At 37.3% G+C, this 14,838-nt stretch overlaps 2 protein-coding genes across 4 annotated transcripts in view; one reads left to right on the forward strand and one right to left on the reverse strand.

Moving 5' to 3' along the window:
• Positions 1 to 12,286, forward strand: part of tspan18a (tetraspanin 18a) — a 36,503-nt gene extending 24,217 nt beyond the window's left edge. For both annotated transcript variants that reach the window (XM_057337887.1, XM_057337893.1), the window contains exons 3-9: positions 6,325 to 6,420; positions 6,969 to 7,163; positions 7,290 to 7,364; positions 7,461 to 7,559; positions 7,641 to 7,802; positions 8,094 to 8,177; positions 10,699 to 12,286. In XM_057337887.1, the coding sequence (XP_057193870.1) occupies positions 6,325 to 6,420; positions 6,969 to 7,163; positions 7,290 to 7,364; positions 7,461 to 7,559; positions 7,641 to 7,802; positions 8,094 to 8,177; positions 10,699 to 10,746 (759 nt within the window). In that variant the 3' untranslated portion in view covers positions 10,747 to 12,286. The remainder of the gene's footprint in view (positions 1 to 6,324; positions 6,421 to 6,968; positions 7,164 to 7,289; positions 7,365 to 7,460; positions 7,560 to 7,640; positions 7,803 to 8,093; positions 8,178 to 10,698) is intronic.
• Positions 12,287 to 13,049: 763 nt separating this feature from the next.
• Positions 13,050 to 14,715, reverse strand: si:ch211-107p11.3 (GT1 domain-containing protein). Of its 2 annotated transcripts, XM_057340996.1 has the most exons (6): positions 14,229 to 14,715; positions 13,963 to 14,033; positions 13,709 to 13,891; positions 13,564 to 13,628; positions 13,215 to 13,355; positions 13,050 to 13,087 (listed from the first exon to the last, which is right to left on the reverse strand). In XM_057340996.1, the coding sequence occupies exons 1-6, from the start codon at positions 14,387 to 14,389 to the stop codon at positions 13,076 to 13,078; spliced, it is 633 nt and encodes a 210-aa protein (XP_057196979.1). In that variant the 5' UTR covers positions 14,390 to 14,715; the 3' UTR covers positions 13,050 to 13,075. The 2 variants fall into 2 exon arrangements, with proteins under 2 accessions (XP_057196979.1, XP_057196972.1); XM_057340989.1 differs by having other exon boundaries at positions 13,050 to 13,355.
• Between the last annotated feature and the right edge of the window lie 123 nt (positions 14,716 to 14,838).

Below are 14,838 nucleotides of genomic sequence, written 5' to 3' on the forward strand. Positions count from 1 at the left end.
GGCAGCACATAAAACAGATTATGATTATGGTTGTGTTTTTAAAAAAGCCTTCTAAAACCTATAAGTATAATAATACCCAACTACATATACATGTAGATCATTAATAGAACAAGATCTAAATGAATATTTGTATCTGCAATGAGCTCAAAAAAAATCCTCCGAGATCGATCCTCAGTTTAAAATGCATCAAACGCCTGCAGCACTGGTCTAAGCATCTCTTGGTTAAATTGAGGTGTCAACATCATTGCATCATTAGATAGAGGCATCTCTATTTAGAATTTACATACTTTGGTACCGTTTACTCTACAATGCAGAGAGGCGTGAATGATTGAAGGTGTTGGGCTGCATAGTAAATAATGGAACTGTTTACCGATGCATGCTTAAAAATATGGTACAGTATAATAATGTGTTGTACCATGCTTTTGTGTTTTATCATACTGTCTCATGAACGGTGACTCTTGAAAGACCAGGTTTTATACTAAATTATTGCCTGTAAATGAAACCCTTTAGATTAATGTACTCCTTTCATAAACAGAATGGCATTCACGTGCATGTTCTGCACCAGAGAGCGGCTCATTAATACAGAGATTATGATCTATGTGCTGATGTCACATGAGATGGTAACAGACACAGTGCTTTCCCAAGGGCTTCAGTAACTGTCTAAAGAGGAGCTGCACGCTGCCTATAAATTCATTTTATGTGTCCGCTTAGCATTCAGCTCACCTTACACAGCCATTGGCTCCTGTGCTTTAATATGGATCTTTCATCCATCACAGAACATTTTTTCTCTTCTGTCAATTAAGAACTGTAATAAGAAAATAATACATTTAAAATTTAATATGAATGTATATATACCACAGACTTATTGGAGATTGTTCAGTCCTAAACCATTTGAGGTTTTTAATCAAAGTCTACATCAATAGAGAAAAGTTTGACCACAGGCTTCGTATAAGAAGAGTTGGAAAAGGGAAGTTCTCTTCAAGGATACAATACAATCTTTACTGTAAAAGTATAATGTTACACTTTCTTGCGAAATGATGTTTTTAAATTTTATAGGCTACTGGGGTATTTTTAGCAGTGTGTCTTTTCAGTATAGTAGTTTTATTTTTTTCTCTCGGTATATTGCATACGACACTCTTAAAAATAAAGGTGCTTCAAAGGTTCTTCACAGCGAAGCCATAGAAGAACCATTTTTGGTTCCACAAAGAACCATCTCTTTCTTGCCTTTTCATAATCTGAAGAACCTTTTTCGCCACAAAGAACCTTCGGTGAAACAGAAAGGTTCTTCGGATGTTAAAGGTTCTTCTTGGAACCATTTAGACAAAAAAGGTTCTTCTATGGCATCTAAGAACCTTTTGAAGCACCTTTATTATTAAGAGTGTAATTCAGGTTATATTTACACAGTGCTTCCGTTCTTATTTCAGCGAGTTTTACATTGATTTTATGACAGAATAGGGCGTTATGATACGTGACAGGGAATCTGAAAGAATGTCAGAGGCTGTCGGTTAGTCTGTCAGCCCTCTTCCATTTTTAATCGGGGAATGTGACAAACCTCTGACAGAGATTTTCACCTCCGATGCGACAGATTTTTGCATCGCTGGTGGAACAACTTCATAAGATTCCAATGTGCGATTGTGCAAAATGTGTTTAGTTAATATGTTAATGTTTGTTAAACAGTTTGAGTACTTCACAACCAGAACAAATTGACTAGCTGGAAAGACATTCTCTAATATGTGACAAAACACTTGACTCAAGATCTAACACCAGAGAAGGCTCTTATGGGTCAGCTCAGACGAAAACGCACAGATGGTTTGAAAAGCAACAACCTCACATCACACATGCACGAATAACTCAGAATGAGCAAGGGAATGAAGAAGCTTCTCCATATCATCGCTGTACCACCCAGTCGGAGGTCGTCTAATGATGGATGAGGGGAACGTGAATTCAGTGTTTTGCCAGAGCTGTGCGAAAACACTTCATGTATATGCTACGCTCCCTCCAGGCAGATGTGACAGGTTTGATTTATTCCGTAAGAGGCAGAGACTGGTTTGATTGTTCGTGTTGTGTAGCTTAGTGCAGGAATCATTGCTCAATCCTGCATCACTATCTCCTCAGTCTCTTGTTTACTCTTGTTTACTCCAACAGTGAAGTGTTTTCTCCACTCTCCAGTTCAAAAGGTCCCCTTTAAGCATGAAACACAGATGTTTTGGTTCAGTTATTGTGTTCAGCGTAAAGTGAGTAAACATTCCCAGGACTGTAAAATCAGATATTTAGAATTTTAAGAGGTTATACCAGAAAGTCCCTAGGGAGCTCCTGAAGACGTTATGCAGAATCGGAATTGGACTTTTGAATTGGACCAGATCAAAAATGGTTCAGGGGTCAATAATTGTGGGTAAATGTCCGTGGGATATTATTTTAAATACTGTAGTCATCAATATAAAGCATTAATATAAATTATCTTTTCACCGTCATACCCTTTCATGTGGGAATTTTGTTCACATGTTTTTTTGTGAACAGAATTCATTTGTTTTTGTTCTGATATAAAATAATTTTTTATGTGTGTCCAAGAAGCAATTGTCAACTAAGTTACCCACTAGGAAAACCCTTCTCAAAAAATAATGGATTGTCCTTATCTCACATGCATACTGTGATGTCACAGAAGCATATGTTAATGAAAGACTAGGAGGTATGTCCTCTTTCTTTTTCCAAATATTGGTAAAAACACGTGTCAAATGGGGATTCTTTGATTGTCAACAGTGTTACACAAATACTATGGCTGTATGTTTATGAAAATTAGACCAACACCCAATATAATGTTTGTGCCACAGTTGCCCTAAACTAACCAAAAAGTACCTAAAGTATTTTTGTATGTTTCTGTAATGGTTAATCCATTAGTACTGTATGTATAAGCTTGCAGTAGTGTTTCTAATGCTAAAATATTATTATTGCTTTTATTGCTCATTTAACCGTTTTAGGCAGAAAGGCGACAAAATAGTAAAGCACTTCATTTTTTATTTAGATACCCAATGCAGTTATTTATGGCAGGATTGGGCTTCCATAGTTATTTACTTGCAGTCCTTAATAGAAAATGTTGTTTTAATGGCTAAATGTTACGTTTGATTAATTTCTGACTTTTGAGAGAAGTTGAATGTGCCAGCTTGAATGTGCCCGATTTATTTGTTTCAGTTCATTATTTGCCTAAATAAACTACAAATATTTTGTTTTTTAAAAACAGATTCCTAAAATATTCTTCACTTTAGTATGACTGGTGGTCTAATAAATTTGTTAAACACTGTATTTTTAAACACGTGCTCAGCAGTTAGTCTTTGTTGACTATAAATGTTATATTTTAAAAATATTAGCTAAGTTACTATCCACTGTGTTAACCAAGGTAAAAATGTAAGTAGGCCTACTAAGTATTTGATAAGCATAAGTATTTAGGGTTTTATGTAAGTTCATGCTTGTGTTTTGAGAACAAAGAAAACATGTTTAAATGCCAAATGTAATCGCAGTTATAGAAAGACCCCCAGGGCCCATTCAATAGGCAGACAGTGGGCTTTCTATAAAACTGCATTTGATTAATAATGGAGTATCTGGTTTGCTGTGAAGCTGTGGTGGCTTCTCTCTAGCCTACTGAGGCCGATGGTCTTAATCTAAAAAAATTGATATGCCCCGATGCCCACCTTTCCAAGCACACTAATACAAATCAAATTGCTCACCCGCCTGCAGGTTAACCATGTTTAGCTGAGAGCTGCTCTCTTCCACCGCTTACTGTAACACCTGATTGAGGTGCACTCTTGCACAGGAAATTACTTTGGAAAAATCTGGCAAGCGGATTATTGAATTAGGCCAGAACCGTTCCGTAATAAAAGAGGTGGAATTATTTGCAGCCATCTATCCTTGCCTCCCGTGAAATCGGCCAGCTGGTCTGAGCTATTTTTACAGGGACCGCAGCTGGAGAAGGCTACAGAAGTCGCCACACTGAGTTCGCTGGCCACGATGGGAAATTTAAGAGTCTATTTGCTATCGTAAGCATTACTACTGCACCTGATCCGGAGCTGAAGCACTATAAAGGACAGAGCTACCTATGGGAGGTGGACTCGGGACCCAATGCTCTAATGAAGAACCTTACAATCATTAACCTAAATTCCCCTAATGGCCTATAATTATATAGAGTGCATTATCAGCAAGGGACATTTTAGGTTTTCACAAAGGGAGCTCCTACCATCAACCTTATTACTCCACAATGGCCCCATGTAGAAAAACATCAAACAAATATACAGCGGAATCACACAGACGTGAAAAGCAGAATATTGAGGATAAGAGGATAAATGTTTGGCAGACTAAAAAAGATCATTAATTCCTGACAACCAGTGTCTAATTCAAGCTCTTTTTGGGCTGTATAAGCACCTTCTAATAGTGTTTTAGTATGTGCCTCCTTTATTGTTATTACCGAAACACAGGTGATGGAGTGAGTTCAGTGCTTCAAAACACCTGGAACGAATCAGCAAGAAAAGAGCTGAGAGTGGTTAGATGAATTCAGAGGCTTGTGACACACGGTTTGCGGTCTGGTGCTCTGCAAGAACATGTTTATTTAGCCTGCTGAGTAGCGCTCCTGGTGTGAAGAGGTCTCCGGCAGCCCTGATGGTGTTGTTAAGTCAAGCTGCCCGTTTGCAACACTCTTCCATTTCCTTGCACAAACAAGTCGCCGTGTACTAATCGACATGTTTCATGCAACTGTGTGGTTTTCATGTAAAGAGAATGCTGTGAGTTCTGATTTTTTAATTTAAAGCTACAGTGTAGTGTAATGCAGGGGTTTGACCCCCAAGTATGATCATTCACGTGTCTCATTTTAGTTTAAAAGGCTTATCTTTTATTAATGGCCAATTTATACTGTATACTGAACAATTAATATAATAAATGAAGAGTTAATTAGCAAAAACATTTTCATAATCATGTTTTTTTATTGTGCATTCCAAGTAATATCGATCACTGCAGTTGGGTTGTTTTGATTAAGTAATAATAACTCAAAAAACAAACAAACAAACTAACACAAGCTAAGTAACACAATAAAAACATGATAACACAATAAAAAACATGATTTTTTAAAAAGTGGAGTTGTCTGTTTTTGCAAATGAAAAATATTTATATTTATTAAATTACATTATTTTTTTCTTCTTCTTATTGCAATATACAGTTAAATGTATATTAATTAGCCTACTTTTCTTCGTACTATTGCAATATACTGTTAAATGTATTAATTACTTATGTTTATTCATTTTAATCAACTATTTTTACATTTATTAAAAAGGTTTAATATTTAAACTTGATTTGATCTTTTTTATTATTTTTGTTTTTTATTTGTTATTATGTTATGTTGTTAAATATGTATATAATTGAATCACATTTATTTTTATTCATATTAGTCTAACTTATTTACTTATTTGTATTTTATTAATGATTATTATATTATTTATTGAGGCATACGTTTTCATTATTTAAAAAGCCATTTTCTTTTTTGTGGACCCCCTATTACTCCCCTACACCCCCCTGGGGATCCTCGCACCCCAGTTTCAAAACCCCTGCTGTATGATACTTGCCCTGTTGAAAAGACCAGCGTTACTGCTGACGGAAATCTTGTATCTCCAAAACCACTCTTCAGGAAATAGACAGTGTATTTTCACACACTGTGTTGTTAAAGGTGACAAGCTCTTTTGAAAACTTTTCATTGGTTAAATACTTGCAAAATCCCATTGACAAACGTGAAGGGTGACCAATAGTAACGATTTATGGAAAAAATCCATTTCCATAGTCCAGAGGGATAGCTCAATGCTCAAGTCCTGTAAGCCAAATGTTATACTACCATTTTCCTTTTTTGATGAAGATGAGCAGTAACCTTGTGAAACTAGATTTATCTGCAAGACTGGCTTGGTCAACTGGCCTCACCAGAAATATCATAATGTTAAATGGGTAACATCACAGCTATGATGGTGCACCTGCTATAACAGAACCACCATTGCAATGGAAATACATTCTAGTCTTTTCAGCAGGATGGAGCTGCCAGTCACCAACTCTATTAAAAAAGCATGATTCATCCAGAGCGCATAATCACAATATGTCTGTCAATGTGCGTATGTCAACGCTGATGTGTTATTAAGTGACAAACATGCATTCTCACTGAATAAACTTAAAAACACAAAAGACTGTGAGTAACTGACAACACGTGGTTGTGACTCATGGGCTCATCTTCAAACCGAGCATGTGACTGTGCCGTAGCATCTCCCGTGCGGTAATGGCTTTCTCTGTTTCTCAATGTCTCTTCAGGGGCAGGGAGAAGCTTCAGCAAGAAGCACAAGGATGGAGGGAGACTGTCTCAGTTGCATCAAGTACCTCATGTTCATCTTCAACTTCTTCATCTTTGTGAGTGTTCTCTTTTATGACTGTGGGCTATTGTTCTATTGTTAATATGCAAAACAGATTTTATCTTGACTATGACATCATGTTGGTTGTATTGGTTCCTGAGTGGTTAAGATGGTTCGCTTCGGTTGGGAGCATATTCTCCTGTTTTCTTTAGCATTGTAAAAAGCAATGTCTGATGATATGCAGGTGCCGAATCTTGTTTTCCTAAGAAAATATAGAGTTCAAAAGAGCCACTTTGAACAAACCTGAAAGTTACAGTGGAGTAAGAACAAATGCATTGAACGTGCGCCAGCGTGCCTTGGTTTTGCTCATGAACCACACTGAACTTCCTTTGTTCCTCAAAGGTGTTTTGCTAGCAACCGTATGACCTTCTCTTTGCCACCTAGTGGAGTGAGAAAATGCTCAGTTCCATAGAAAAGCTCAGAATAATTTGAGCATAAATAATATTGCCTGAGAGAAACACAACAGGCATCACTAACTCTTTGTTAAAACCCCATTAAGCCATTTCTGGTGTTTATATTATACACTAAGCCCTCTTTTCTTTCTAGCTCGGAGGTGCATTCCTTCTAGGGGTGGGAATCTGGGTGCTGGTGGATCCGACAGGTTTCCGGGAGATTGTGGCAGCCAACCCTTTACTGTTTACTGGAGTCTATGCAATTTTGGTCATGGGTGGGATGTTGTTCCTCTTGGGATTCTTGGGCTGCTGTGGTGCCATACGGGAAAATAAATGTCTTCTACTGTTTGTATGGGACTTTCTTACTTTACTTTCTATTAATATCATATGATTTCTTTTCACATATTCATGCAACTACAATAGATCACAAGTAATACAAATATATCTCAATTCCTTTTTGATTACCTTTGCGCAGTTCTTTATGCTCATACTCATCATATTCCTGGCAGAGCTCGCCGTAGCCATTCTGGCCTTCATATTCCGAGAGCATGTGAGTGTCATTACAGCTGAATATGCAGTAATTATGCCACCTGTCTGTATAATATTTCTTTTCTCCCATCACTCATGTCTGTCTGTGCATCAACAGCTCACCAGGGATTACTTTACCAAGGAGCTGAAAACACATTACCAAGGCAGCAACAGCAGCGATGTCTTCACCTCCACGTGGAATGCCATCATGACCACAGTACGTCAACATTACGATTCACTTAATCTAGACTACACACAGTGCACAATAATAACATTTATTTTGTATTGGCGTCTCTAGTTTGATTGTTGTGGGGTAAATAGTGCTGAAGACTTCGATGATCACAGTCTCTTCAGACGCCTGAACCCCAGCAGACTGGTGCCGGAGGTCTGTTGCCAGAGGAACGATCTGATGATGAGCAGGGAGGAGTGTGTCAAGGGAATTATGCCAATCCGTACCAAGGTCAGAGGTCCCCGCAAATGAGTAAATGCTTGTGCGTGAATGGATTCAGATGCAATTGAACAACATTTTAAACTAGAAAAAGATTACAGATTAAAAACAAAAAAGAATGTATAACAAGCTTGTCTGCATGGTAGCTCTTAAAATGAAGTTTTTGAGGTTCTGAGCTGTATATGCTTTCTGTTGTGCATTATATAATATAAATTCTCAAAATGACATACACAAGATTAATATTTTATGCCATGAAAAAAATATTTGAAATGATGATGAAATACACATAATCTGTTGAAACAGGGCTGTTATTCGGCAGTGGTGGATTATTTTGAGACATACATCTATGTGGCTGGAGCTCTTGCTATTGTGGTGCTGACTATTGAAGTAAGATAATGATTTTGCTTCATTATATAAAAGACTTGACTAATGTAACGATCTCACAGCATGTTACACTTTCCGTGTAAATTTACAAGGGTTTATTAGTGCCACCTAGTGGAGAAAGTAGCTTTTCTTATATATTTTTATTATCCATTAAAGTGGCCGTAACTCAGACAGTTTCTGCATTTCTCATGTTAATCTCGAGTACTTACAGAATAGTATCGCACCCTTCAAATATCTGTAGAGTCTTTAGTTTGGATCACATTTATAAAAGACAGATGTACGATTATTTCCGAAAACATACGACGTGTGCGGGGTGGATGGGGGTTCGGAACTAAAGCACATGCGCACCCATTGCCAACAAAACACGCAACACATGGCTTGTTCTAATGGGATTGTCTTGTCGCATCGCGCCGCATCCAGAGTAGACATGGTGTTACCGTGTGCGGTTCATGTCCAGCATCTTTTAGCGCTGGGGCCGTGCCATCTATCAGTTTCAAACGATTTCCAAATCCAGCGTTATATCCACCGTTTATATACAGTGAGGGAAATTATTATTTGATCCCCTGCTGATTTTGTAAGTTTGCCTTCTTACAAAGAAATGGAGGGTCTATAATTTTTATGGTAGGTTTATTTTAACTGATAGAGACAGAATATAAAAAAAATCAGGGGAAATTTTTTTATATAAAGGTTATAAATTGATTTGCATTTCATTCAGTGAAATAAGTATTTGATCCCCGAGCAAAACATAACTTTGTACTTGGTGGTGAAACCGTTGTTGGTAAGCACAGAGGTAAGACATTTCTGATAGTTGGTCACCAGGTTTGCACATGTGTCAAGATACATTTTAGGACATTTTATTCCACTCCTCTGTCAATCTTTAAGGTTTCTTGGCTGTCGCTCAGCAAATTGGAGTTTTCGCCTCCTTCACAGAGGTTCTATAGGACTAGGGTCTAGAGACTGGCTAGGACATTTAATGTGCTCTCCTTAACCACTCTTTAGTGGTCATGGCAATATGTTTTGGGTCTTTGTCATGTTAAAGGCACATCCACAACCCATCTTCAGTGATCTAGTTAAGGGGAGGAGGTTCTCGTCCAATATTTTACGGTACATGGGCCCGTCCCTCAGCCCCTCAATGCGGTGAAGTCATCCTGTACCCGTAGCAGAGAAAAAGCACTAAAGCAGGGATGCTGTTCTTGGTATCATAGTCAGCATTTCTCTCCCTCCAAACACAGGAGTCAATTTGGGTCTCACAGCAGTGCCAGTACTTTCTCCAAAGACTTTTCTGAATCATTTTGATGTTCATTGTCAAACTTCAGACGAGCCAGGCGGGCCTTCTTGAGGAGGAGAACCTTGCAGGTGCTTCAGGATTTCAATCTATTGTGGCATAGCGTGTTACCAATGGTTTGTTTGCTAACTGTGGTCCCAACTGTCTTGAAATCATTAACAGGCTTCTTCCGTGTAGTTCTGGGCTGATCTTTAACCTTTCTCATGATCATCTTTACCCCATTTGGGAAATCTTGCAGGGAGCTCCAGACCAAAGGCATTTGATAGTTATTTTGTATTTCTTCTATTTCCAAATAATCGCACCAACAGTTGTCTCCTTCTCACCAAGCTTCTGTCTGTAGCCTATTCAAGGTTTGTGCAGGGCTCCAATCTTGTCCCTGACATCCTTTAAAACTTATTTGGTCTGGACCATGGTGGTGGGGAGGTTGAAATGGAAAATACAGATTCTGTTGGCAGGCATCTTTTATATAACAAGCTGACTAAGGAGTACTTTCTTAAAGTGACAGGACTAATCTGTGGTCCATATAGGCACATGACCAATCTGTGGAGCCAGAATTCTTGCTGGTTGGTAGGTGATCAAAAACCTATTTCAAATGCAAATCAATTTATAACCTTTATATACATTTTTTCCCCTGATTTTTGGTTGATATTCGGTTTCTATCAGTAAAAATTATATACCCTTCATATCCTTGTAAGCAGGCAAACTTCAGGGGATCAAATAATTATTTCCCTCACTGTAACATCCATCACCAAAATGCTGTGAACGAACAAACACACCTCAACTTCTCTCACTAAGAGTAACGAGCTGCAGCTGCAGGCCCACAGCGCAGCCAATCTTGACACAGCGCAGCCAATCTTGATGGTAAGCGGGTCTTCCTATCGCTCGTCGGTTGACGCGTGGGTGGGCTATTTCTTTCGCCTTGCCGTGGGCGAGCTTTTCCAGAAGAATTGCCCAATAAGGGACTAATAAAAGTTGTTACGAAACTGATTTTCAAGTTTTTTCGAAAAAACTTTCTGAAACCTATACGAACGCTGGGGGAGTGTATCGAGCACAGAAATACTACGTCAAAGTCCAACTCGTTTTTTGACAAGTTGACCATGTCAAGCATGAGAAGACAGCGCGTTTAACATTGTAAATACGTCAGAATGCATGAAACACCGTTGGTTACCCCCCTTTAATATATTTGCAGTGAACTTTAACTAACTTTTACATTTAATTTTTCATTTCTTCTCTCCTCAGCTCTTTGCCATGGTGTTTGCTATGTGTTTGTTTAGAGGAATCCAGTAATCAACACAAGTTGTACATAAGGACATTTTAAGAAGAAAAAATGGCATGGGATGGAGGACACTAAAAAACAGAAGAAAACACTCATATATTTGTCATCTCGGCGTTTTTAAAGTTACTAAGAATTACCAAAAATAACTTATTACGTACTTCACAGCTGGGACTCTGACGTCTCTGGTAATGAAAAATATTTCATGTCTGATTCCTAAAGGAACAGTATATACGTCAGTCCTTTAACATTATTGGATGGACATCTTGCACTGATATTTGAATATGTTGGCTATAGATGACAAAAGATTGATTATTACTGAGTTGTTTTACCTCTTGTCTTATTCAGCACTGTTCCAGAGCCATGCCTAAAACATTACACAGTGTGAATGTTTGAGTGTGTGTGTGACAGAAAGTACTATTGTGAGTGTGTTTCTGTACAAATTCTCAAAACCCAAAAGCTTGTATAAAGTGTTTTATGTGCTCAAACCGTGAATATTGTGTCATTTTAGTATGTATTTGTGTTGTATCTATTGTAACTACTTTGAATAATATTAAAAATGAACAGTAAATTCACATCACTTGTATGAACAATTATTGAACTTAGTTTTGAAGAAATTAACTGTATATTAATCAAATGTCAATCAACATATCAGGGATAATGCATCTTGCAAAAATATGTCAAACAAACCTATTATTTTTCAAAAGTCGTATTAATGCTAAAAGAATGTGTTTATGAGTGCTGTTTTTAACAGATTTTTAAATGATTTAATGAATGTATTGATCTTATGTAGCACAGTTTAATAAATATCTAAACATTTGTTTACAGAAAAGCATTACAAGATACACACACTGCCTGAGGTCTAGTGCCGCACATTATATCAAGATCATCTTTCAACTGAGGGGGCTGAAAGAGTTATACAATATACATACAACGATGTGAACAGGTTATAGGCCTGTTTTAGTTCTTTTACTCAAATCCCTATAGAGAGTAATTATGCTATAGTGTTTCTATGAAAAAAAGACATTTAAGAATGTAGGAATTCTTAACCTTCTCCAAAATGGGGTATGCAGAAACGTTTTGAATCCCAAGTTTAAGTCGTCCATTGTAACCACTAGAGGTCATCACAATGTTTTGCTGCCTGGAATTATCTGCACTTGTTTGTAATCACTCATGGTGTTTATATTGTTGTTTCTTGTTATACAGTGTAAAGCCTGTTTTATTTATTGTGCGTTTTTGAGTGTTATTGGTCAGTGTTTATGATTTTATGTTTGTTTGTTCAAAACACAACATTAAAGTCTTAGGAAACCTTGTGGATCCCCTGTGACTTGACTGTTGTGGTTAAGGTGCATTTAAATGATAAGAACAACTTTGTCAATAATACAACAATCTGTATCTACTTAAAGTATTAGATATTATCTACTAGAATTATCTTGCTTGTTCTATAAACACCATGCACTGTGCTGTTTTTTACCTTTTCTGTGTTTTTCTTATTTTCTCATTTAAAGCTGCTTTTGAACAATGCATTGTGAAAATCGCTGTATAAATAAAATTGAATTGAATTAAAGGAACAGTTCACCATAAATCATGTAATCACACAGAACAGGATTGTTCCAAACCTGTATAAATTTCTTTGTTCTGCTGAACACAAAGGAAGATATTTGGAAGATTGTCAGTAACCAAACAGATCTCATCCCCCATTGACTCCCATATTTAATTTCCCTACTGCAGTAAATGGGGGGATGAGATCTGTTTGGTTACCGACATTTTTCCAAATATCTTCCTTTGTGTTCAGCCGAACAAAGAAATTTATACAGGTTTGGAACAACCTGAGGGTGAATAAATGAAAACAAGATTTTCATTTTTTTTTGGGTGAACTATACCTTTGAGATGTTTTTTTTGCTCAGTACATAATTATGAAATTATTAATGTGTCTATTGTAGCTATTGTAATACTATTTATGCGTAATTAATTAACATACAAGCTCCTTGAAAAGGGAAAATGAATTATAGTAGAATGCTAGCAAACTTGCAACTTTAACAAAGCTTCAAGGCAATAAATCAGGACAACATATTTTGGGTGTGCCCTCTCTCCCCTGAGCCCATCAAAGGGTGAGTATAAAGTTGTGTTCATCCTGCATATCTCAGTGTTTGAAGCTCATTTCCAGTTACAACATGTCCATTAAATAAATCAAACCTGCTCATGAATATTTAATATAACTTAATGACTATGTTAAATGTCATGTATGTTCTTACTATCAAATCGAACTAGAAGCATAAACACTTTAACTTGAAGCACCGTCAGAAACACAGCAGACTTATAAAAATAAATCTTTATTGCACGTCACGGATCAGCCTGTAATAAGAAAAAGGCAGATTTCCACTTAATATTGTAAATCACAATACACCACAAACACTTCCAATACAGGCAATTCATTTTCAATACAAATTCAAACAATTTAATATCAGAATATCACACTTACTTCCAATTTTCTGTCCAATAATTCTATCTCCTTCTCTACTTTTCGCATTTTTAAAGCCCTGTATGCCATTTCTTGCCTCCTGCTGGAGATCTCTACTTGTAGATACTTCTTGTATAGAACCTTAACATCCTCCACAGGTTCCTTTGGAATGAAAACATTGCTTTATCAGACCTTTCACGTAACCATGTAACACTGCAAAGGGTTGTCAACGTGTTTGATGCTTATTCTATTATTATTTATGGTAATAACACAGTTTACACGGTTACATAGCATAGCCTAATGTTTATCCAATCTACTGATTATTTGTATACTATTAAAAAATAAAATAAATGGCAATGCAATTACTTACAGACTCCGCTTGCTCGTCCTCTGATATTGTAGGTGGCGGAAGCAGTGTCAATTCATGTTCAGTCACTGAAATGATGATATGGATGATGTACTAACTGTAATCCCAATTTATACAGACAATTGAATAAAGAATGTGGTGCACAAACCTTTGACATAACTGCTGTAGCTGGCCACATCTCCTGGATCAGAGCAGCAGCCTCCAACTATACTCTCGATGACAGGGCCATCCATGTCATTCTCAGGGGGCAGCTCCTCTGCAGCTACGTACTCCTCTTTTGTTGTCACTTCTCCTAACGTTACCTTCTTCATTGCAGCTTTTCTCCTGTTTGCTAATGTATGTGCATCTTTAAAATTAGTTGTATAAAAGGGCATTTCACATCACGTTATCCTATACACTTACCGCTTTGGATGATGTTCTTGTATTTCACCTTCACTTGCTGCCATGTCCTTTTAGGTCCCATAGGACAGAACCTGTTGATAATATTTAGTTGTAAAACTTCATTAAACTTTTAAAGGAATGGGTAATCATATTTTAACATAACAATATGCACATACAATAGGTGAGCACAGGGTTCATGTATAGCTACTGCAAAACGAATGGCCTATGTGAATAAATTAGGGGTTACTCCATTACTATCGCAACGCAACTAAAAGAAATAAACTTACGCATTTAATTTAGCAGCAATTTTACGCCACCCATCTTGTCGGACTTTTGAAGCAGCTACAGTATTACCTTTGGTTTTTAGTAAATGTTTCACTTCTTCATATCCTTCTATTATAATTTGCAGCTCAGCAGGAGTAAAGTAAGCAGCACGCTGTTTAGCCATGATGTGAGTTGTGAACTGAACTCACGCGCACGAACCTGCAACGTTAATAAGCAACAGTGTGGTTTAAATTAGTTAGATATTTTAATCCGAGATATCTGTTGGAAGAACCGAAAATCCTCCATATGAATTATCGAGCTAGCTCAATCCGGGACATGAAAACTAATCCGGGTTTTGTTAAACCACAGTCGAAGAACTGGCGACACGGGGTTTTCTAAAACAGCAAACAAAGCGAAAATATCGCATAATGCAGCCTAATGCACATCTGATGATGATGTTTATAGTGCTTTGTATCAATAAGAAAAAAATGGTGGCTGATATTGTGAACTGAAAACTGTTGCCTATGGATGTATCTAAACACCTAACAAGTTGCCTACCTAGGCACGAACGGAACGCGCCTATGATGCCCAGAAATGCTATCTAGGTAGACAGCTCACTTCGTTTCGAGACGC

This window comes from Triplophysa rosa, linkage group LG1, assembly GCF_024868665.1.
Source record: "Triplophysa rosa linkage group LG1, Trosa_1v2, whole genome shotgun sequence".
Classification (NCBI taxonomy): domain Eukaryota; kingdom Metazoa; phylum Chordata; class Actinopteri; order Cypriniformes; family Nemacheilidae; genus Triplophysa; species Triplophysa rosa.